General features: G+C 43.7%; 1 protein-coding gene across 3 annotated transcripts; it reads left to right on the forward strand.

Annotated features, from left to right (window-relative positions):
- Window positions 1-6,051: 6,051 nt before the first annotated feature.
- Window positions 6,052-21,858, forward strand: ppp2r2d (protein phosphatase 2, regulatory subunit B, delta). 3 transcript variants are annotated; one of them, XM_035533695.1, is made up of 10 exons: window positions 6,052-6,678; window positions 6,898-6,972; window positions 13,818-13,915; window positions 14,182-14,347; window positions 14,578-14,690; window positions 15,065-15,242; window positions 15,496-15,660; window positions 18,294-18,463; window positions 18,746-18,837; window positions 19,333-21,858. In XM_035533695.1, the coding sequence occupies exons 1-10, from the start codon at window positions 6,672-6,674 to the stop codon at window positions 19,610-19,612; spliced, it is 1,344 nt and encodes a 447-aa protein (XP_035389588.1). In that variant the 5' UTR covers window positions 6,052-6,671; the 3' UTR covers window positions 19,613-21,858. The 3 variants fall into 3 exon arrangements, with proteins under 3 accessions (XP_035389588.1, XP_035389587.1, XP_035389589.1); XM_035533694.1 differs by lacking the exon at window positions 6,052-6,678 and having other exon boundaries at window positions 6,693-6,972; XM_035533696.1 differs by lacking the exons at window positions 6,052-6,678; window positions 6,898-6,972 and adding an exon at window positions 10,321-10,497.
- The last annotated feature ends 15 nt before the right edge of the window (window positions 21,859-21,873 follow it).

The following is a 21,873-nucleotide window of genomic DNA, read 5'->3' on the forward strand; positions in this document are numbered from 1 at the left end:
TAAATTATTGGTTTAAAAAAGGTTGGGTTTTTTTAAAGTATCTGTTTAAAACACTTATTCAAGTAGCGAATTACCTCATCAGAATGTACATGTTACTTATTCATGAAAAAGGCTTTTTTCATACTTAAAGCATGTACAATGTTGAACATCCTTCTTCAGTGTCCAGTAATATTCTGTCCACATAAAGGTGCTCCACTGTCCTTGGTGCAGATTTTCCATAGGCCTACTATACATAACGATATATAATCGGTTGTAAACTATTTGTTCTAAGTAGACAGCTGCAAGCACTTTGGTAGATCACGTCTGCTAAATGCCATAGGCCTACATGTAGATGCCAATATAATGTAACAAATATACTTTTTATAATTTTGAAAATATGCCTCGATATAAGCCTGGCGGGGCAGATAACTTACATAGTGCCCTAGATCGGCTCTGGGGTTGGTCGGAGATATGGGAGCTACCGATCAAACGGGAGAAGTGCTCTGTATTGCGTGTCGGTCCCAAATTGCCTGCAACAAGTTATCAGCTCGAACACTGAATATCCCCTCCGTCACGCAGATCAAAGACCTAGGCTTCACGCTTTCTGGTGATTTCAAGGCTAATTATCAATGGCAGGATTCAGCCTCGTTTCCGTGTTCTATGGATGGTTCATAGGGCCTTCGGTAAAATCACCGGTGACATATTTGTTAGGATATTCTCAGCGTTTGTCAGGCCGCACCTGGAATATTGGCTTCAGACGAATTCACCTTCTCTCGTGAGCGACAAAATGGCCCTGGACCGCGTTTTACCAGTTCGCGCCAAGATGGTATGCGGCATGCGAGGCAAGGACTACGGCACTAGGCTTGAAACCCTAGGGATGTTCCCCTTGCACTATAGGCGGCTTCGAGGTGACCTCATACCCACCTAACGTATACTCACGCATAAGATTGGACCTGACCTTGGCTATTTACACCAGCTCCCCTACCAGCCCTTCGGGGACATTCTATGAAGCTGACTAAGCCCCGGTCGGACCGCATCAGACCTGAGGCTCGGTTCTCTAGGCGGGTTATAGACTCGTGGATCTCCCTCCCTGAGGACGTCGCTATGGCACCCACAGCTACAGCTTTCAAGCGACGATTGGATGTCCTTTCCCTGCATCTGCGCATATTTCCGCATGTGTAGTACCTCTCTCCTCCTTTACTTCTGAGCGCCGCTCAGCCAGTCCCAACGGCTCGCAGCTGGAGGAGCAATCACGGGATTTTTTTCCTAACGTTCCGGTCCCCATCCGAATCTGAATATACATCGTGCATTCCTGCACCCCATGAGTTCAGTTCAACCGCTGCATTTATTTTTCTACTGCTTGTAATTTATAGCTACGTAGCTAGCTAGCTATATTTGTTTTCACTGATATCGGACCACTTTACTTTCATAGTAATAACGCACATTAGGAAAGAGTGCCGATTTCACACACAGATATGTGAGCCATAAAGAAAAGAATATATTGCGAGATACATAAATGTAATAATTTCAGTCTCAAGCCGGAAAACTGTCCTGTTGTCTGACTTACTGAAACAAAGCGCTGGCCCTCGGTGATCATCTTTAGGGATTTTACTACCCTCCCACACTTGACAGCTTGCGGCGAGACTCACATGTAAAATATTTTAAAATATAACGGAGTAAAAGTACATTTTGACTTCGCAAATGTACTCGAGTAAGAGTATAAAGTACCCTCTATAAAACAACTGTTAAAAGTTCGATTTGTTCAAAAGGTTACTTAAGTAAATATAAGGGAGCAAATACAACGCGTTACTACCCACATCTCTGCGTGTGCGTGTGTACGCTAATACATACTACGTATACATGTACACTAACCTATCAGCAGGGCGACATTTTGAAAAGAAAAAAAACTAAACTATACAACTTTAAAAGTATGCAAATTATATAAAGAAAAATGTAATGAAAGTAAATGATACTATCCCATCAGAGTCACAGAGAGTAGCACCGCTGGTTATTATTAATCAGTGATAATCAAACACTTCGCCGTCAAGGGAGTCTAGATTAGAGAAGGGAGAAGCTCTTTCCAACCAGCTTGTTACTACTATGCAGTGTTATGTGACACTATTGGTTATTGTTTCCTCTTTATAATTCCTCCCTGTATCTGGTCTAAATCTCTCTTTTGAAAGTATAAAGGAGAACACCTCGCAATGTCTGTTACATGCCCAGAAACGATACCATCATCACTTCTCCAATTCCTGCCGCACACTGCACATTTGAAAGACTTCCCCTGGTCTAACACACCAGTTTTAACCTGTGAAAGGTTGGTTGAACTGATGAGATGAATCAGGTGTGAAAATCAAACATTCCTGAATGTTTATGTCTAACATAGTATATATATCTGTTTGCTTTTAAATAGCAAATGTTCTCAGCAGTATGATCGATGAAGTCTCTGAAGAGTTAATTGATACCAACAGGTAGCTTTAACATTTGATAGCATACATGATTGATTGCTTCAAAGATAAACCCCAATGCTTACAAATACAAGTCCTTTTCCCCAGACCAGCTGTACTGGTTTCCAGCAGTGAGCTTTTTGCACCTCCCTGTGGCAGCTCTGCAAAATAGCAAGAGCAGAATGCTGCCTAATGCCGTATTCTCTGTCCAGACCTCCAACGACACATGGTAGGTCTGACTTCAGAGTTTATATGATCAAGTTAGACTCGACTACCATATCTCACTTGAATACCCTTTAAGTCTCAATTGAATTAGTGCACCTATTCAGAGATGTGTTCCATTTATTTATTTATTGCAAATAAACAATCTAATACAATTGTACCCTCCTGGTTTTATTCACACTAGCTAGCTCCATTCCACTTCTATAATCCATGCCAAGGTTTCTTGATCACTTGATCATGTTGAAGGGAGGCACACAAATTAATCTTGCAGGGGACATAAGCAATGCTGATTCAGTATTCAGTATAGTATTCAATATTCAATAAAGGAGGTAAACTGCCTTAAACAAGGTACCACACCAAGACTGCCCCAAAAATCCAGCAGGACATCTTAACATTTAGACAACATTTTGTATGTTAACACCCACTTTTATTATGCTGAAAATCAAAAATCATTAGAAAAACAAACATGAAAAAATATTTGAAAAGCTAATTGCTAACTGCATGCAGGGACCACTAAAGAAAAGTGAACAATGAAATTCAAACTATTCTGTTCCTTGTTATATTGTTCATTACATTACATTACATTACATTACATTACATTTTTACAGTCAGATTGTATGATTTTGCATTTTATTACACATAGTGCAAACTTAAACTAAGACTAATTTTATCACAAAGGTTAATGATTCTGGTCAAATGATCCTGCATATGCCATGTTTTTTTTATCAATTCATTCTTTACCAATTCTCCCAGGTTTGTACCTTATTAAACCAGAATCCTTTTTTAAACAGATAAATGTTATTTTAGAGTAACACACAGACTTTAAGTAGTATGCTAAAATGATAAAGTAAATATGCAATGACTTAGAATTTTGTAATATTTGATAGTTCAGACAGTTCTATCACACACACACACACACACACACAGATAGATAGATAGATAGATAGATAGATAGATAGATAGATAGATAGATAGATAGATAGATAGATAGATAGATAGATAGATAGATAGATAGATAGATAGATAGATAGATAGACTGCCTGGCCAAAAAAAAAAAAAAAAGGCCACAACCTGTATTTAACTAAGCAAGTAGGTAAGAGCCTCCCATTGGATAATTACTGCATGGGTGATTATGTTTCAGCTGGCAATAAGTTATTTAACCCTAACTGATGCAGGGAGTAGCTTCTCATTTGTTAAACAACCATGTCGAAAGACACATCCTGTGGTAGTGGAAAAGATGTTAATCTGTTTCAGAAGGGTCAAATTATTGGCATGCATCAAGTAGAGAAAACATCTAAGGAGATTGCTGAAATTGGGTTAAGAACTGTCCAACGCATTATTTAAAAGTAGAAGGACAGTGGGGAAACATCATCTTCGAGGAAGGAATGTGGTTGGAAAAAATCTTGAATGATCGTGATTGGCAATCACTTAAACGTATGGTGACATCAAATTGTAAAAAATAAACAGTAGAACTCAGGGATATGTTTAATGTGAAAGTAAGAGCATTTCCACATGTGCAATGCAAATGGAACTCAAGGTTTTGGGACTAAATAGCTGTGCAGCCTTAAGAAAACCACTTATCAGTGAGGCTAACTGGCAAAAACGGCTTCAATTTGTTAGGGAGCATAAAGATTGGACTCTGGAGCAATGGAAGAAGGTCATGTGGTCTGATTTGTCCAGATTTACCCTGTTCCAGAGTGATGGGCGCATCAGGGTAAGAAGAGAGGCAGCTGAAGTAATGAACCCATCATGCCTAGTGCCTACAGTACAAGCCTGTGGGGGCAGTGCTATGATGTGGGGTTACTGCCGTTGGTCAGGTCTAGGATCAGCAACGTTATGTGCCCAAAGAATGAGGTCAGATGACTACCTGAATATACTGAACAACCAGGTTATTCCATCAATGGATTTTTTCTTCCCTGATGGCACGAGCATATTCCAAGATGACAATGCCAGGATTCATCAGGCTCAAATTGTGAAAGAGTGGTTCAGGGAGCCTGAGACATCATTTTCACACATGGATTGGCCACCATAGAGACCAGACCTGAACCCCATTGAGAATCTTTGCGATGTGCAGCAGAAGACTTTGCGCAGTGGTCCAAATCTCCCATCATCAATACAAGATCTTGGGGAAAATCTAATGCAACTCTGGACAGAAATAAATGTTGTGACATTGCAGAAGATTGTGGAAATGATGCCACAGCGAATGTGTGCCGTAATCAAAGCTAATGGCAGTCCAACTAAATATTAGAGGCAGGACCCTAGATGCAAGCTGTGCAAAGATGCTCCTGAGACAATCTAACACATAAAAGAAGGATGCAAGATGCAAGCATGCAGAGCATACCACTATAACCAAGTGGCTGGTATAGTATACAGAAACATCTGTGCTGAATATGGGCTGGAGGTTCCAAGATAAAATTGGCATAGACTCTGATGGTGGTGAAGAATGATCAAGCTAAGATCCTTGGGACTTCCAGATCCATACAGACAAAACGGTATTGGATAACTAATCTGACATAGCAGTGACAGATAAACAGCAGAAGAGGGCTGTAGTGATAGATGTAGAAATCTTGAGTGATGGCAACATCAGGAAAAAGGAAAATGAAAAGTTCAAGAATTACCAAGGGCTGAAAGAAGAGCTAGGAAAGATGTGGAAGGTGAAGACAACAGTGGTTCCCATGGTAACTGGAATACTAGGGGCTGTGTTCCCCAAACTGGGAGAGTGGCTCAACAGATCCCAGGAACAACATCCTAGATCTCTGTCCAGAAGTGTGCAGTCCTGGGAACAGGTAAGATACTAAGATACTGGTGGAGGACTGGCACTTGAATGGATGCACTGACCTATAAACAATCTGCTGTTAAGACAGTAAAAATTCTTTTGGGTCTCACTTATCATCCTACAAACACAACTGTGACTAATATTATACTTAAATACTTCAGATGATGTAGAGATTGCATCCCTTTTTAAGCATCCTTCAATAATCTACCACAAACAAGACACCAAGAGAAGGCTTTCTGATCGGTTTATTGAACACTTTTGAACCATTTGGACCAGTGGCAAGGCATTTTAATACTAATGGACAGTGCATTAATGACATATATGCATTGCCAGTTGTTGCTATGGCAGCAGTGAAATTAGGAAAGTCAAATAAAAAGAACTTATCTACACACTCTTGAAACCTCAGGGAATGAATGTTGTGGTTTAAACATCTACTTTTTCATTTATAGACTGGTTCCTCCTACTACTAATTCAGAAGCATTTTGCTGAAATGAAGGGCCACTGTCTGGTTTATATATATATATATATATATAGAGAGAGAGAGAGAGAGAGAGAGAGAGAGAGAGAGAGAGAGAGAGAGAGAGAGAGAGAGAGAGAGAGAGAGAGAGAGAGGGGGGGGGGGGGGGGTGTACCAAAAAAAAAAAAAAAACAGTTACTATTTCACATCTATACCATCTCACTGGTTTTACAAGTTAGCTAGCCTATCTATAGTGATAACGATAAAGTTTTATGTGTTTTAATATCTGCTGTGAGAACCTAATAAATGCATTGGACTGTCAAAAGAGCCCTAGTTGGAGAGTGTTCAAGTGTCACACAAGCTGCGGAATGTGATTTTAGAAACCACTTTTTAATAAGCGAATCCTCTCCATTCAGTGGGCGTTTTTGTGGAACTTCAAACACTTCAAAACACACGCTTAAATACGTTCTCTCCAAGTTGGCGCAGACCTCGGCGTCTTCAATCCGCACACCTCAGAAGCGTCTGGGGGTAAAATAACCATTTGAAGATTCGCGATTCTGCGCACACGAGCTCCAGCGCTGCCTCTGGGGCGTGACGTCACAGCATCATGTCGACGGGCAGCGTGCGCCATCTTGAAAAGGAATAAAAATCACGGGCGGTCCTGGTCGCGCTGATTCTCCCGTCAAATCCGGTTTCCGACCGACTTGCTCACACTGCAGTTCAACGGCGATAAGCGAGCTTGGGTTCGGAACAGGCCGCGTTGACGCCGCATTCAGTGCAGGACGAAGCGATGGCAGGTAAGGCTGCAAAACTTTGCAGGCGGGGGCCCGATCCTGCCCTGCTCGCATCAGCGCGGCCTACTACCAGCGCCGCACGCGTACCCCGCGAGCTACGGGGAACATAAATCGTGTCCTTTCGGATGTTCCGGTTGCACGTTCGTCTGCAGAGGAGGTGGTTTGATTACCGATGCTCGCTGGCGCTTAAGCGTAACGGACTAACATGTTGTTCATTCCCAGGGGTCGGCGGAGGGAACGATTTCCAGTGGTGTTTCTCCCAAGTGAAGGGAGCCATAGACGAGGATGTGGCGGAAGGTGAGCGCGCGTGCTCTTCTTATTTCTGCACGGTAATCGCGCGTGCTCTTCCCGTTTCTGCACATTAACCCTTCGGCTTAAAGTCGGCGCGCGCGCGTACCCCGCGTGTATAAATATGTGGTTCTCGTGGTCTCGGGTGGGGGTGCGTCCCGGTTTAGGTCCGTTGCGTGCCGTGGGGGGGTAATGCATGATGTGATTTTAGCACGTTAGCCTCACAGGCTAGCGGGGCTGCAGCGGGCTCCTCGCATGGGTGATTAGCATTAGCGTATCAGGTCGGCAGAAGAAGCGAGAAAACCTCGTTCCGTCTCTATCTAGCGAGGTAGGTTAGATGGGTAGAAGTACGAGGCGTAACGTTGTTAGCAGCTTCTCGGGTGTTTGTGGTTTGCGAGTTTTGCACATTCTGTTGTAACGTGGCTAGCGTTGCATGTTCAGAAGAAACCCGTCCGACGTGTTCGGCCAGTGCTCTTCACCAGGGTTAACAGGTCTAGCCATGCTAGAGAGGTGAATGCAAGCAGTAATGTCGAAGCCAGGGCTCCGAAGCACCAAGATGGTTATTGTTCTCTAGTTATTAAGCTTCCTGAAAATGTCATATCCCGTTAAATTGGTGTTGTGTTGTGATGGATAAAAGATGTGGCCTGTAGGTTTAGTGCACTGTTCCTAGCACCATTCTATCCGGTGTTATTTGGTAATAAATTCATATCAAGTGTAAAACGTATTGATGGATACCACATTGTTTATAAGCGTCATCGAGGACCACACGTTCTTTTCTCAAGCTTATATAGCTCCTCCTTCTTTGCTCAAATGCCTATTTTTCTATAGCTTGATGATTTAAGTGACACCCATTCACAACCCCAGTCTTTGTGTACTAAGAATGTGTAGAAGTGCATAGGTTGCTTTGACAATTGACCCAGTCTTCTCCCCCTTTTTGTGTTTAGTAAGGCCATTTCAGAGAGTCATTGTTGGTGTGTGTGGGTCTGCTATTGAACGTGCTATGAAAAGTACGAAGCATTTATTGTGTCTAGCTGTGAGGTCTTGTGTAAGCAGGGCCAGGCACAGTAACGTCCAATAATATTACTTATATCGGTTTTGCTTTCAAATTAAGGCAAAATGCGCATGTCATGGAGCCCTTGCCCAGAGTGCAGTCAACTTGCACCTATTTGTTTCAATTTATTGATCCTTTGATCATGTTTTATTTAAAATTCGGCACGGCAGGGTGGGGGTTGTTTTAAAAATGGCAGGATGTGTGAAGGCTGTAGCTTTGAGAGAAAGTTCTACTAAGCAGAAGGGCAGAGAATTCGAGCGAAGTTGTTTGAGGGAGCAAGCCATTTTATATTAGCTGTGTTTCCTACTGGCTATGGATGAGGTAGGTGGCTGCATGTGTCAAGGTGATCTCATGATGCTTTTTGCTCTGTGTGTGAGAACAGTATGTGGTGCCTAAGCTTACCGTGCCTCATGACCCAGCTATACACGTACGGCTCCATGCAAGGTGCGAGTCTTGGATGCCAAGAACTGAAATTCTATGTTAATTGTGGATTTCTAATTGGACACTGACTTCCTGCTCCAGCTTGGCTGTCAAGTTGCTTGTTCTCAGGAATGAAATGGCAGTGCATCTGTATTTTGAAAATAATTTTTCGGTTTGAATAGTGGTTTTCAGGCATATAGCTAACAGTACCATGTAAACCTATATTTTCTGGACAAAATGTCATTCAAGTTATTGCTGAATTGATGTTGCAGAATTTACAGCATTTGTTTTTAGAAAGATATATTTCACAAACGCATGTTTGTAATCTGCAAAACCACTTGGTTTATCATTAGTTTGGGATTAATGACATTGTGCCTCTTTGGTGTGAATTGAATGAAATGAGAGCATATGAGTGCTATGTACTTTCTGCAGTGTCTGTCAAATTGTTGGTGCCAAATAGTTTTTGGGACAGTGTGTAGATGTAGTTAACTGCAGTCTGTTTTCAGCCTGTAGGCTGACTGCATACGTGCTTTTATTAGTGCTTTATAGAGGGTCGTAAACACTGAAAATAAACTATTTATTTTATACGTGTTCATGATGGCCTTGCTGTCAAAAGGAGGTTCTGAATACATACAGGAAAACTGATAAGTTTGTAGATACATTATTACACTAGTGAAGAAGCGTGATCTTGCTAAAACTGGATTCTAGATTGATTTTTAATGTAATCCTCTGTCTTGTACAGAATTGCAGATCATATTGCAGTGTTCAACAATTCATTTTTGACAAATAAGAATAATGGTTCAAACTCAAATAGGCAGCAAAATGTAGCCTAGTTGGCATAAACATTCCTCAATTAATTTTACAGTATATTTTGTTATTGGGAATGTTTAGTGTTCTGAAAGGATAATTCCCATGTTCATAGAGCCATTATTACTTTTTTATTACCATTAATTTGCCTTCATAGCAGTTGGTGTCTGGTGCCCGTGTTAACATTTTTTTGTCTCATTCATGTATTGTAGTCTGTTCTCAGACTTGCGATCCAGGTTCTGGCCTAATCTACTAGGTGTTCTTAAAGAAAATGATGAGCATATTTTGGCCAATTGAGCTTGGATGTGTGTGAAATGGTAGCCCCCAGATCAGACCAAGTGATATTGCTGGTGAAGGATTCTAGCCCATGCCAAGTTTGTCTTTCCCGTGCTTTGCTTTGTGGAACTGCAGCAGCCCTGCTGCCGAGCTGTTTCCTCAAGGTTCTCCCCTTTTTCGTGTCATTTTGGGAGGTTTTGACGCCCATGTTGATCTTTCCATGGGTGGACCTAACCCCGCAGCATGACGGGAAGCGTCTGTACCGGTAGAGCTTTGATTTATCCTCATGCTCCTGGTTTGTAAGCAGTGGGAATGGTGCTGAAACAAATTATTACCCAGATGGGAAGCAAAAAAAAGGTTTACATGTGCTATTTAAATGAGAGATTGGATTGTTATCCTGTTGTCTAGGTGAATTAGTTCCGAAATATGATAAAAGATAGAAGTGATTCAGAAAAGCTGCTTCAGCATGCTGACGCTAAACTGTAGCGCTCATGCAGGATGAATTGTCGTCCCCGAGGCGAATTTCTGTGGTCCCACCCTCTTGCTGGAGAGAACAATGATATGGCCCTGTGGCTTGTGCTGACTAGTTGCCGGTATGAAGACAGGGTGCAGTCAGGTGCTCTGACTGGAGTGTTGTCAGTCCTGTAGGAATCTGCTTTTGAACAGACGCTGTATGCCCCCCCCCCCCTCAAATCCCAGAGCGAGTAGCTATATTTGTAGCCACGGCGGTGCTAGCGTCATGCGGCTGTTGCTCACTGCGCATCGCTGCAAGGCTTCTCCCGTCTCTCGCTGGCGCGGGATTCCTCTCCCAGCCCACGCGTCCGGCATGATCGACAGACTTGCCTCACACGTGCTCGCGACGGGCGGCGTAGCACCGTCGCCTCTGCCTCGTCGGCTTCTCCCAGTCACCTAAATCCCCCCCTGCTGACTGCCAAAGCCTTCACACAGCTAGAATGGCCTACCCCCGCGCTGCACGATGGGTACGTCTCCGCTCCTCCCGCCACGCCTCTGGGCGGCCGTGGTCCCGTTCGCCGTTTTTCTCTTTGTCCCATAGGGGCTGGTGCATGATGTCCTGCTGTTTTTTGCTTTTGAAAGCGATTTTATTCCTCTATCTATTTATTTATGTATTTTATTTCTAAAACAATATCTCCATGCGGGACGGGTGATGCTGCGTGTCGGTCGCCGTAGGATGAGCCCTGCATGGCTGAAATTAGTCCGCCTTGCTGCAAATCGTTTGTCGTTGCAGAGGTGGCACTCTGCAGGCTGGTCACCTGCAGTGCCACTTCACTAGATGTCTGCTGGCCCTTGACGCTGCAGCCCCTCTGCTGTTAGTATTGCCGTTGCTGTTTATTGTTGTTTTCTGCTGCTGCTGTGTTTTCCTGCTGATGTTGCAGTGCTGCAGTGTGCCTTATCTTTAAGTGTGCTGTTCTGCGGTTTAAACCCCCCCCCACTCCCTTGCTTCCTCCAAGAAATGTGTTGGAAAAAGCAGAGGGAGAAAGACCCGGTTGATTTAATGACTGTGCTGCTCCCGTAATGGCTTACTCATCTGATTTACCGAGCTTTCCGAGAAACGGCTACCGCGCGGCTGCCGTCTGCCCTGGCAGGAGAGGTGGCAACGTGAATTGGCTGCTTTTTGTAGACTGTTCCGTCAAAGCACCGCGACGGACTGCAGCCTGTCCGAACACTAGCATGGCGGTGTCCCGTGCTCCAGCATGGGTACGTGCATGTCTGTCATCCTCGCTAGCTGCGTGCTCTGCTGACTCAGCATTTTGGGAAGTTGGTCAAGATCTGAGGAGGAGGAGAGAATGGAGCGATTGCGGGATGGAAGATTGCAATGCGCATGACCTCACATTGAACACAGAATGTGATGGTCACATCTTTTTGTATTGCATGGTGCATTACCCCATCTCTGTATTGAATATCTCAGCACACATGTCACTGGGATTAACGTTTCATCTTTGATGAGCGGCGTGGTGTTCACAGGGAGTGTAGTGCGAGTATTGTATCTTCAAACACACATTGTGTGTGCTATTAGTTATGCCTGCTTGCTGCTGTATTCCACATAATTAAGGTAGAGCTGTATTTTCTACTGTCTTATGTTTTATGCTGTATTTTGAAGGTATAACCTCATTAAAGGCTAACTTGTTAATATATCTGCTACTTTGACAGATTGCATCTAACGGACAGTAGACTTGTTGGGGAGTTAGATCCAACAAGCTGTAGACATGTTGGTGAATTAAATTTAAGTGGAGAAATCCCTTGGCAAACTTGCTTGGTTTCTCCTGAACTCTGAAGTAAGTGTTCACTTGTAGAAGAGTCTAAGACTCTTCTAGGTATCAGCATTGATCCCTGTTTTCTACAGTATTCTAGTTCATTGTTATGTTGGACTCTAACCTACTGTACTAGGATATTCTATGAGTAAGTGACAGCACTTTTGTAAGTCGCTCTGGATAAGTGTCTGCTAAATGCCATAAATGTAAGACAGTTTATATAGCATGACCTAAACTAGTTGAGACTGTTTCATCAGCTGAAAAAAGACAATAACTGTAAGCTGACAGACAGGAAATTCACAACTTCATGTAGGATTGAGGAACAGGCAACAGCATAACTGAAGTGAAGGTGAAATAAATGCAGGTGTGGTTCCCGAGTTTACCAAGTGATCATATTGTACTCAAAACATTTGGTTTGTTAATTGATATGAATGCCGTGATTGACCAATCCCAGGTTGGGATTGGTCAGAGTGCTCAACACGTTAAAATTGTACAGTTGCTTTGTGATACCAGCACTTCAAGAATAACACAAGTTGTTCAGTTGCAGTCCACAAGCTATGTTGCCTTTGTGCATGAATACACATTCCGTGAGCACTTTGATTTTTTTTTCATGAGTTGTCAAATAGATAAACATGTTTATCTATTTGACAACTCTGTTTTCACAATGTTGCCTCACGAATCTTGTATGTTGCTGAATATCGTACTGCATTTAGTTTATATGGGAATACTGTGCTAACTTTTTGTCTATGCAGAAACCATGATGTTGGCTTAGTTGTTGGTGTAGCGCGTGCCTCCTCCATCCGGAACAAGCCTAATGTATTGCAAGAGAGCTGTCTCCAGCCCTACTCCAGCAGCCATCTTGGTTGGTGGTCCCAGGGTGGGGTGCGGTGGGGCTGGGATTGCTCCTTTGGGGTTCCGTTGCCTCCGAGAACCTAACTGCCCTCAACTGTGCTGATTGGCAGAATTGGCAGCAGGTGATCTTGGATTTGTTACTGTCGCTGCCTGTAAATTGCCTCATTCCATCGCCATGTTCCCCTCACTTACACCAGAGCCACGCTGGCCATGTCGTCCAGGATTGTCTGTGGCAGACGCACTATTAATCAGGGCCCCATTTCCCAAAGTCTTCGTAGTGTTTGGATCATTTTAAGTGTTTGCGTGCACAGAAAGCCAGCCTGGGTCCTTGTTTATTGTGAGAGGTTGCAGCAATGCATGGCTTTCCTTCTTTCCTTACTGGTATTGTTCTGCCCTTTTTTGTGGTACTGGTCAATGCATAGACTTGGTGCAAGAGGCTATAAATGTGTTCGTCATTGTAACGTTGAACAAACAATATATAAAACGCGTATGAAATGTAGTGCGGCGCATTTCTGCACCACAGTGTTTATCTGCACCATTGATATCACTAGTCTCCCACCCTTCCTGCTTTACCAGAATTGATTAATGCATAATTGAGGAATGCTAACTTTGGTTCGCATACAATCGTGTCTCGCCAGCATGCCTTATATTTATTTTGGTATAAATAGCCCTTGCTACACTGTAGAAGCTCAGTTAAAACAGGGTAGTTCGCAGGCAAGTTTTTGTGCGTGTGTGTACGCGCGCATGTTCTGTTGAATTCGGGGCTTTCGGTGACCATGTTGTGCTGAGTATCCTGCCTCAGGAACAGTGAGTCATGTTTGCTGTACCTCTCAGTCCTGCTCGCCTCAGAAGTGTATTTTTAACCCAAGGGGCCGGGTGTAGGAAGTTGACTGTTGTAAATTGCCTACTGTGTCGTTCAACATGTAATGTCACTGGTTTGTGTGTTGAAGACTATGGAAGTGACACAACGTAATTACATCTGATTCACCTGGTCGGCAGAACAGTTTACACAGGCCGGAAGGGAAAGTCAGTCTAGTGTATCGAGCCGAAGCGCGTCTCGGAGACCGCCCACTTTTCTGCTGAATCGCTGTTCATATGAGTGGCTCTGGCTCATGCAGTTGCTAACTTGCTAACCGAGATCCTTCCCTGTGGTGTTTTGTGCATCTTTTGTATTCCAGCGGACATTATCTCAACGGTTGAATTTAACTACTCTGGGGAACTGCTGGCTACAGGAGACAAAGGAGGGCGAGTCGTCATATTTCAAAGGGAACAAGAGGTAGGTTGCACTGGGTGAAAGGCACTTCCAGCATGGACGTGGGATTCCTCCAGAAGGAGCACCCGTGCATGCTCCGTGGCACTCCGTCTGCATGCTCGCCTCCATTCTTTTCCAAAAAGGTTGCAAAAATGTGACTTTCACACTGGGAGTTGGAGACGCTGACTAGCATCCCTTCTCATCAGCTAGACATGGCTTGAGTTTGACTTCTGTCACTGTTTTCAGAACCACCACGTGTAAAAGAACTCTCCCTCTTCTCACCCCTTCAGAGTAAAAACCGCCCGCTCTCACGAGGAGAGTACAATGTGTACAGCACTTTCCAGAGTCATGAACCTGAATTTGATTATTTGAAAAGTTTAGAAATTGAGGAGAAAATCAATAAAATCAGATGGCTCCCCCAACAGAATGCTGCGCACTTTCTGCTCTCCACAAACGGTAAGTTTGTTTATTTTTTTTTATTTTTATTTTTATTTTTGCTTTGTTTTGTTTCTTATAGTGAAGGTGGTATAACAATTGTGTGTCTGATGTAAAAATCTAATCTTAAATCAGTTCTTGGTTTTCTGTGGTGTATCTCTGTGCCTTTGTTGCTAGAGACTTGTGCTGTAAGGATGGCTAAAGGTGTGTCCTTAACCTGCTAATGACTTCCCTGTTTTGTTCTGGAAAAGATAAAACCATCAAGCTGTGGAAGATCAGCGAGCGAGACAAACGAGCAGAGGGCTACAATCTTAAAGACGAAGACGGCCGCCTGCGAGACCCGTTTAGAATCACAACGCTAAGGGCAAGTTAACCCCCGCAACACACCATCACTCTTTTTCCTGTCTCCTGCCTCTCTTTGGAGACATAAAAGGACTTCTTGTTCAAAGACAATAAGCTGCGTGGCCCGGTGACATTTAAACGATGAATCGGTTCAAGGCCTGTCATTTCATTCTGTATGTTCAAGGCTCATGCAGGTAGTTCCTGTATGAGGGGTCAAAGTTCGGTTAGAGTGCGCATTCATTCAGCTTTGACAAATCTTTTACAATACTTTTGTCAGACCCTTAACCAGTAGATCAGCTATGTTGAGACACAATTTAAAAATACTTATGAGTGCATAGTTAGCTCTTACCAGGTTACTTGCTTAAGAATTTGTTGATTTGGTTCTTCCCTCTCCAGGTGCCTGTGCTGATGCCCATGGACCTGATGGTGGAGGCCAGTCCACGGAGAATATTCGCAAATGCGCACACATACCACATCAACTCCATTTCAGTAAATAGCGATCATGAAACATACCTTTCTGCAGATGACCTAAGAATAAACCTATGGCACTTAGAAATCACAGATAGAAGTTTTAGTATCCTTTCTTTAATCATGTGTTTGGACATGGGTTTCAGTTTTGGAGGGAAAATTAAACTTGAGATGCAATCATTGTTTTAGCACTGTTTTTTCACTGTTTGTCAATTCGGTCAATTTTGAGATGATTGGTAAACACTCACATCCTCTCCCCCCCCCACACACACACACGTGCACACCAGCCAGCCCCAACCCTGGCAGTCTGGTCTACTTGCATTCTGTTGCTTTCCTTTACTGCAACCCCCCTCCCCCAGATATTGTAGATATAAAGCCTGCCAACATGGAGGAGCTGACAGAGGTGATCACGGCTGCTGAGTGCCATCCCCACCAGTGCAACGTGTTCGTGTACAGCAGCAGTAAAGGCACCATCCGACTCTGCGACATGCGAGCCGCGGCGCTCTGTGATAGACATAGCAAATGTGAGCAACTCCCGTCTCCAGCCTTCATTCTCTCCAGGGCCAACCTGTCTGTTTCTGCTGATTCTTTTACAGTTTTTCACATGTTTGTTTATGAAGGTTTTCAGTCATTCATTTTCATAGAGTTGTTGTTGTTGTTGTTGTTGTTGTTTTCCTAAGGGCAACAGTGTGCATCTACACTTAATTGAATGCAGTACATTTAGGAACACTGCATGGCTGTTCTGCCCTTTAGCGCAGCATTTGTAATGAGGTTGTAATGTGTAAGTAATATTTTTGCCATATTTAGTGGGACAAAATGCTTTGTTTGTTTATTTAATGGATGAGTGTTGTTTTTGGCATCAAACTTTCCATCCCAATTCCTTTAAGACAACTTTGGGGGTGGGTGCAAAAAAGAAACAACGTTACCCTCTTGTGATTTCTGTCTGACCTCTTTTGAATCACATTACCAGGATCTGGGAACCATACATTCAGTTTGGTGGTGGTGGTGGTTTCGTTTTCCAGTGCCCAAAGCATTTCTGTTGCAGAAGTGGGGAAACATTTAAATCAGCATAAGTCAAATATTTGGAGAACAACCCCCGACATAATCTTTCCTAAATTAGTTAAACCCATAGTGTAATGGCCCACCTACAGGAATTCTGAATATTATTTCTTCACATATTTATACATCCCTTTCTTTAAGTTAAGTTAAATTGAAATTGCTTTTCTGAGGGGACATGCAAACCTGATCTTTTGGTTGGCTTCACCTTTTTTTTTTTTTTTGGTCCTGTGATCCCATCTTTAAATGCTGTGGTAGAATGTATTACCAGGAGTTTGGGGAGCAGGGATTAACACACCAATTCACTTTTCATTAAAAAAAAGCATGTGTTTTATTTGAAAAATTAATCAGAACATTTAAAATGTTATTTATATCTCCTTACACTACAATATGGCAAATCTCAAAAATAAACAAAGATTTAAACCATAAAGCTATAAACACATCCATGTTGCTGCACATCTTTAGAATGGGAAGTGTAGAGGGCCTGGAGACCGTTTTCTCCAGGCGAACTATTAGTAAACTGGCCTGTAAAACGTCCATCTTGTCACGTCAGGGATACGTCGCTCCGTCTATGGTCAGTCAGAGCGTGTTGGATAGCTTTCCCTGCCTACTTGGTGCCCCAATGCGTATCGCAGTCCTGTCAAAAACACATCAATCAATATTTTATGTGGTCTGAATAAAATATTGTCTGTTTATTTAATTGATTTATTCAGTTATTTACACCAATGTTCAGAACGCACATTAAAAAAACGGCATAATGGAACGCAATGCTTTTTGTGTATAGGTCTATAGACTGCACTTTATATATGTTATTAGAAACGTTTATCATTAACCAGTATTATTACGACGATATAAAATATATACGTAAAAATACAACAAAAAAAACCCTTTCTTCGAGACTTTATTTTTTACAAGACTGTCATCATAGTGACTGAGCAGACTGTTGAGGAAGTCCCAAGTCTGCTTTTCTTTCACAGTTCTCTTCTGATGCCAGCGGTGGGAAAGGGCCGCAGTGATGGCACGGCAAACTCCAGGAGCGCCATCTGTTTTTCCACTTTGCACTTGCAGTCCACTCGACACTGCCAAATTGAGACCGACTGAAACAGTTTAACCAAAGCGGAAGCTTCATAGCAGCTGCAACGTTGGCTCAATTGTCTGTAGTTAGAGGTGAGGGCTTATTCTCAGCCTGTTGCCGTCCTCGGGATGAATCGCCTAGGGCACCAGCAATGTCGGCAACCGTGTGACTTTCCGGGAAAAATGTTTGGAGACTTGTAGGCTGTAATTTCCGGTCTGGCGTGATGAAGTGGATGGTCGGTGACTTGTATGCTGTCATGTTCACTGATGACCACATATCTGTTGCGAGTGAATAGCTGTCTGCACTGGACAGCAGCATGTGTTGTGCAACTTGTCTAACTGTTGTAAAAGTCTGGGATCGCTTTAAATGAAGGTTTTTCGACATTTCTTTAGCGAGATATTTTGTAACGGTTAATGTACATCTCACACTGTCTCTTATGTATTTGTGGCTTTGGCAGAAGTTCTTGTTAGTGTTTTGTGACCGTGCAGTTGTGGCTTTGCCAGCAGTAACCGCGTTTCTTTTTGAGGTCCGCGGCATTTGTGAAGCGATAAAGGGGGCTTCAATTTTAGATGGGAATGTATGTTTGATGCATTTCTGTCTTCACTGGCGGCTGTTTTTAAGCAAATCTTACATACAGGTTCATCAAGGTTTGCTAGTTCTCCCTTTTCATTTGGAACAAATCCAATATGCTGCCAAATTGTGGCTGTAGCATTCTTCTTTGGAATTAGCTTGTTCCACCCTCTAGACTCACCCTCTAATCCAACCCCATGCAGCGAACATGTTGTCGTCAGTATAAAAGATAGACGTGGAACAGAAACCGGGCAGGTCGGCAATTCGAAATATTGTGGCTATGGTGTTGGATCACCAACACCATTTTCAAATACCGGTGTATACGGCATTACCTTCTTACCACCCACCCCTAAGTGCCACCATGCTGTTTGCATGCCCCTTAGTTAGAGCTGTACAACTTAATCTTTAAGTAGTCTTTCTAAGATTTAAAAGCTATTCTCTTTTCCTCCACAAAAGTTTTTGAAGAACCAGAAGATCCGAGTAGCCGGTCGTTCTTCTCAGAAATCATCTCTTCCATATCAGACGTCAAGTTCAGCCACAGCGGCCGATACATGATGACTCGGGATTATCTCTCTGTAAAGGTGTGGGACCTCAACATGGAGAACCGGCCAGTAGAGACCTACCAGGTACTCCTCCAATCTGGGATGCGTCTTAGAGAGACTCTCTTAGAAATCTCGTGCAGGGTTCTTATGGACAGGCTAAGTCTAGAAAGCTTTTTGAAGAAGCGCTCTAGAGCAGAGGGCTTTAGTCGAGACCTCTGGCTTGAGCTCCAACACGCCTTCCTGTATAGCCAGGCCTTACCAGGTTCAGCTATGTAAGGAAATTAAACATCAGAAACCTGGTTTGATCGTCTGCAGCAGTATAACGGCGTCAGTAGACAGTGTTCTCATGCAGTGTCCTTTTCGCAGGTTCATGAATACCTGCGCAGCAAGCTCTGCTCCTTGTATGAGAACGACTGCATTTTTGACAAGTTCGAGTGTTGCTGGAACGGATCAGACAGGTACGAGTGTCCCTGTACGTGCCATTTTGCGCCATGTACACATTTACACACACACGCTGAACTTCTGAGGAGTGAGGTTCATTTTGTTACTTTGAGTAGAACGGTCAGCTTTGTATCTGATATTCATGCTTTGATGGACTTGTCTTTTTTTTAATATATATTCTGTGTGTGTGTGTATGTGTGTGTGTGTATGTGTGTGTGTGTATGTGTGTGTGTGTATGTGTGTGTGTGTATGTGTGTGTGTGTGTATGTGTGTGTGTGTGTATGTGTGTGTGTGTGTGTGTATGTGTGTGTGTGTGTGTGTATGTGTGTGTGTATGTGTGTGTGTGTATGTGTGTGTGTGTATGTGTGTGTGTGTATGTGTGTGTGTGTGTGTGTGTGTGTGTGTGTTATGGTTCAATAATGATCATGGCCGGTGCTGACGTGACCTCTCCCATCCGCTCTTCATCACCGCTGCACCTCACGCCCCTTCTCCTGTCCCGTTCTCTCCCGCAGTGCCATTATGACGGGCTCCTACAACAACTTCTTCAGGATGTTCGACAGGAACACGCGTCGAGACATCACGCTGGAGGCGTCCCGCGAGAACAGCAAACCCCGCGCCATGCTCAAGCCGCGCAAGGTGTGCACTGGCGGCAAGAGGAAGAAGGACGAGATCAGCGTGGACAGCCTGGACTTCAACAAGAAGATCCTTCACACTGCTTGGCACCCTAAGGAGAACGTCATAGCGGTGGCCGCTACCAACAACCTGTATATATTCCAGGATAAAATTAACTAAGGAGAACGAGTATGGGGAGAAAAAGGAGAGAAAATGAAAATGAGCATCCCCACCGTTTATTCTCCTGGCGCAGGACAGAGGACGCGCGAAAAACCTTCTACTTTCCATAGCCTAGTCCTTAAGTCAGCAAGAGCAGCTGCAGCCCTGTTGTCCTACCCGACGGAAGAACAGATGCACTCGCTCGTTTTGTCACTCATAACCGAGGGAAGTAAGAGACTGTGCATTTGTTTTACTAATGCCTCATCTCTTGGGCATAGTCACCCCCCCCCCCCCCCGCCCCCTTCCAGAACACTCTATCAGAAACCAGGAAAAGGCCAACACATGCATCCTTATCTAGGTCCGTCCCCCCAAAGCACTGCTGAGCAGAATGGGTAAACCGCACGCAACACGGAGGCCAAATCAACACTCAACCCCCCTCCCCCATTTGTCCCCTCCCTCGTTTTAAGTCTGAGCCTTAGTTTTTGCTATTTGTGGACCTGAAATGTGGAGAGTACCTGCCCCCTCCCAGCCAGCGGCTGGTCTCTCTGGTATGTCGGAGCCAGCGGCTGGTCTCTCTGGTATGTCGGAGCCAGCGGCTGGTCTCTCTGGTATGTCGGAGCCAGCGGCTGGTCTCTCTGGTATGTCGGAGCCAGCGGCTGGTCTCTGTGGCCTGGAAAGCCAGGCCTTTCAGAAACATATTTGTCGATGCATGTCAACATTCCTCTCTGGCCTCATTCATGGGTCCAGGTGTTTTATCTTTTAAGCACTTAATGCAGGTCTCCATTTTGGTCAGTGGACTTTTTAGTTTTATTATTATTGTTATTATTATTATTATTATTTCTCATACATGGTAACATCTACTCACTGACTGTCTATATATAACCACACCGTCTGGTGTCAAACCACTTAATAAAAGTAACAAAACTACAAAGCGAAAGCATTTTTTACATTAAGAGCAGGTATGTATGGGTTTATTTTTGGTTGTATTGTGGGTTGGTTTGTTCTCATTTCCCCTCCCAGTGTGTGTTCTGTATCTGCATGTATTCTGCGATTTATGTGGATTTGGCGCGCCAGTGATGAAATGTGAAGTCATCCTGCTGATATCTTACCAGCTACTTAAAGGAGAGCTCCACCCACGGGAGCGCCATATCCCCAGCATCCTCCTCCACACGTTTGCAGTCGGCGTGCCAAAATGGCGGCCTGTACCAACAGAGCCCAGTTCCCGGGTAAAGCATGCTTCTGTGATTGGGGATTGCCGATGTGCTGCGGGCATGCCCAGCGGGCGAGACCCTCCAAGGGAGAGTGTTCTGTCTGGGACAGCTGGGAAGATGCGGAGAAACTGGGCCTTGGGTGGACACTTCCCTGCGAGAAGCTGGTTAGAAAGCGATTCTCAGTATAGTACTACTTGAAGCTGCAGTTACACTGTGCAATTAAGGACGTTTGGCCATTTTTAAATGTCAGTATTGCCGTTGACTCTGAGATCCATCTTTGGAATTCTGTTTTTAAAAAAGGGATCGTGCAGCCTTAAATCTCTCTGTATGACTATAGGGAGAATCCCATAATGATTCTCCATAGTAACCGTAAATATTAAATGGCATCAACACACTCACACCCCTCTTCCCCCGAATCCCTTCTCCCACCCATGATGGGTAATTTCACTCCATTGTTGCATATATTTGCTGCTACAGTACGTGTGGCTTCATATTTGGACACTAAAACACATCTGGTGGTCGTTGGTGAGAAACAGAACATTTTGGGGGGAAAAACCCATTGTATCCATGGAAGCAGAGTTGAGTGCCTCTTCTAAAACAAAGCTGGCTTTTCTCCAGTCAACCGAATTTCGATTTTTCGTGACCCGTGCACTGATCTTGAGGTGCTCCTGCACAAATACTCAATAAGCAACGAAAATTTGTGCGTTTAAAAAAAAACAAAAAAAAAAACAAAAAAAAAAAAGGCAACCCTTCAGCGGTGTCCTGTCAGGGCATGGGTTTAACAGAGACGAGATGCACTGTTTGTGCGCTGCTAGATTGTGGCAGGCAGCGACAAACCGATCAAAAAAATCACAAAAGTTAACTTAACAGTTAAAAAGTACAAAGTTGTATAGTTGATTGATTGTGATGCTCTATAAATTAGGGAACAGACAGGTCAAAGGACGTACTCTCTCTGGCCATGTTCCTTGTTAAATAATGATGCTAACATTGTGGAAGTGTACACTTGTTTGATTATTTTTGACCAAAGTTAAATAAATTTTAATTGTGTTTACCTGAGTTTGGGACACTGTT

The sequence above is a fragment of the Electrophorus electricus genome, chromosome 14, assembly GCF_013358815.1.
Source record: "Electrophorus electricus isolate fEleEle1 chromosome 14, fEleEle1.pri, whole genome shotgun sequence".
Taxonomy (NCBI): Eukaryota; Metazoa; Chordata; class Actinopteri; order Gymnotiformes; family Gymnotidae; genus Electrophorus; species Electrophorus electricus.

What these genes read in the sequence shown, in the direction of transcription:
- ppp2r2d (XM_035533694.1), top strand. Translation starts at nt 6,801, where the DNA reads ATGTTCCGGTTGCACGTTCGTCTGCAGAGGAGGTGGTTTGATTACCGA. An exon ending in TTAGAATCACAACGCTAAGG is followed by an intron (nt 14,691 to 15,064) that starts GCAAGTTAACCC and finishes TTCCCTCTCCAG; the next exon opens with GTGCCTGTGCTGATGCCCAT. An exon ending in GGCCAGTAGAGACCTACCAG is followed by an intron (nt 18,464 to 18,745) that starts GTACTCCTCCAA and finishes TCCTTTTCGCAG; the next exon opens with GTTCATGAATACCTGCGCAG.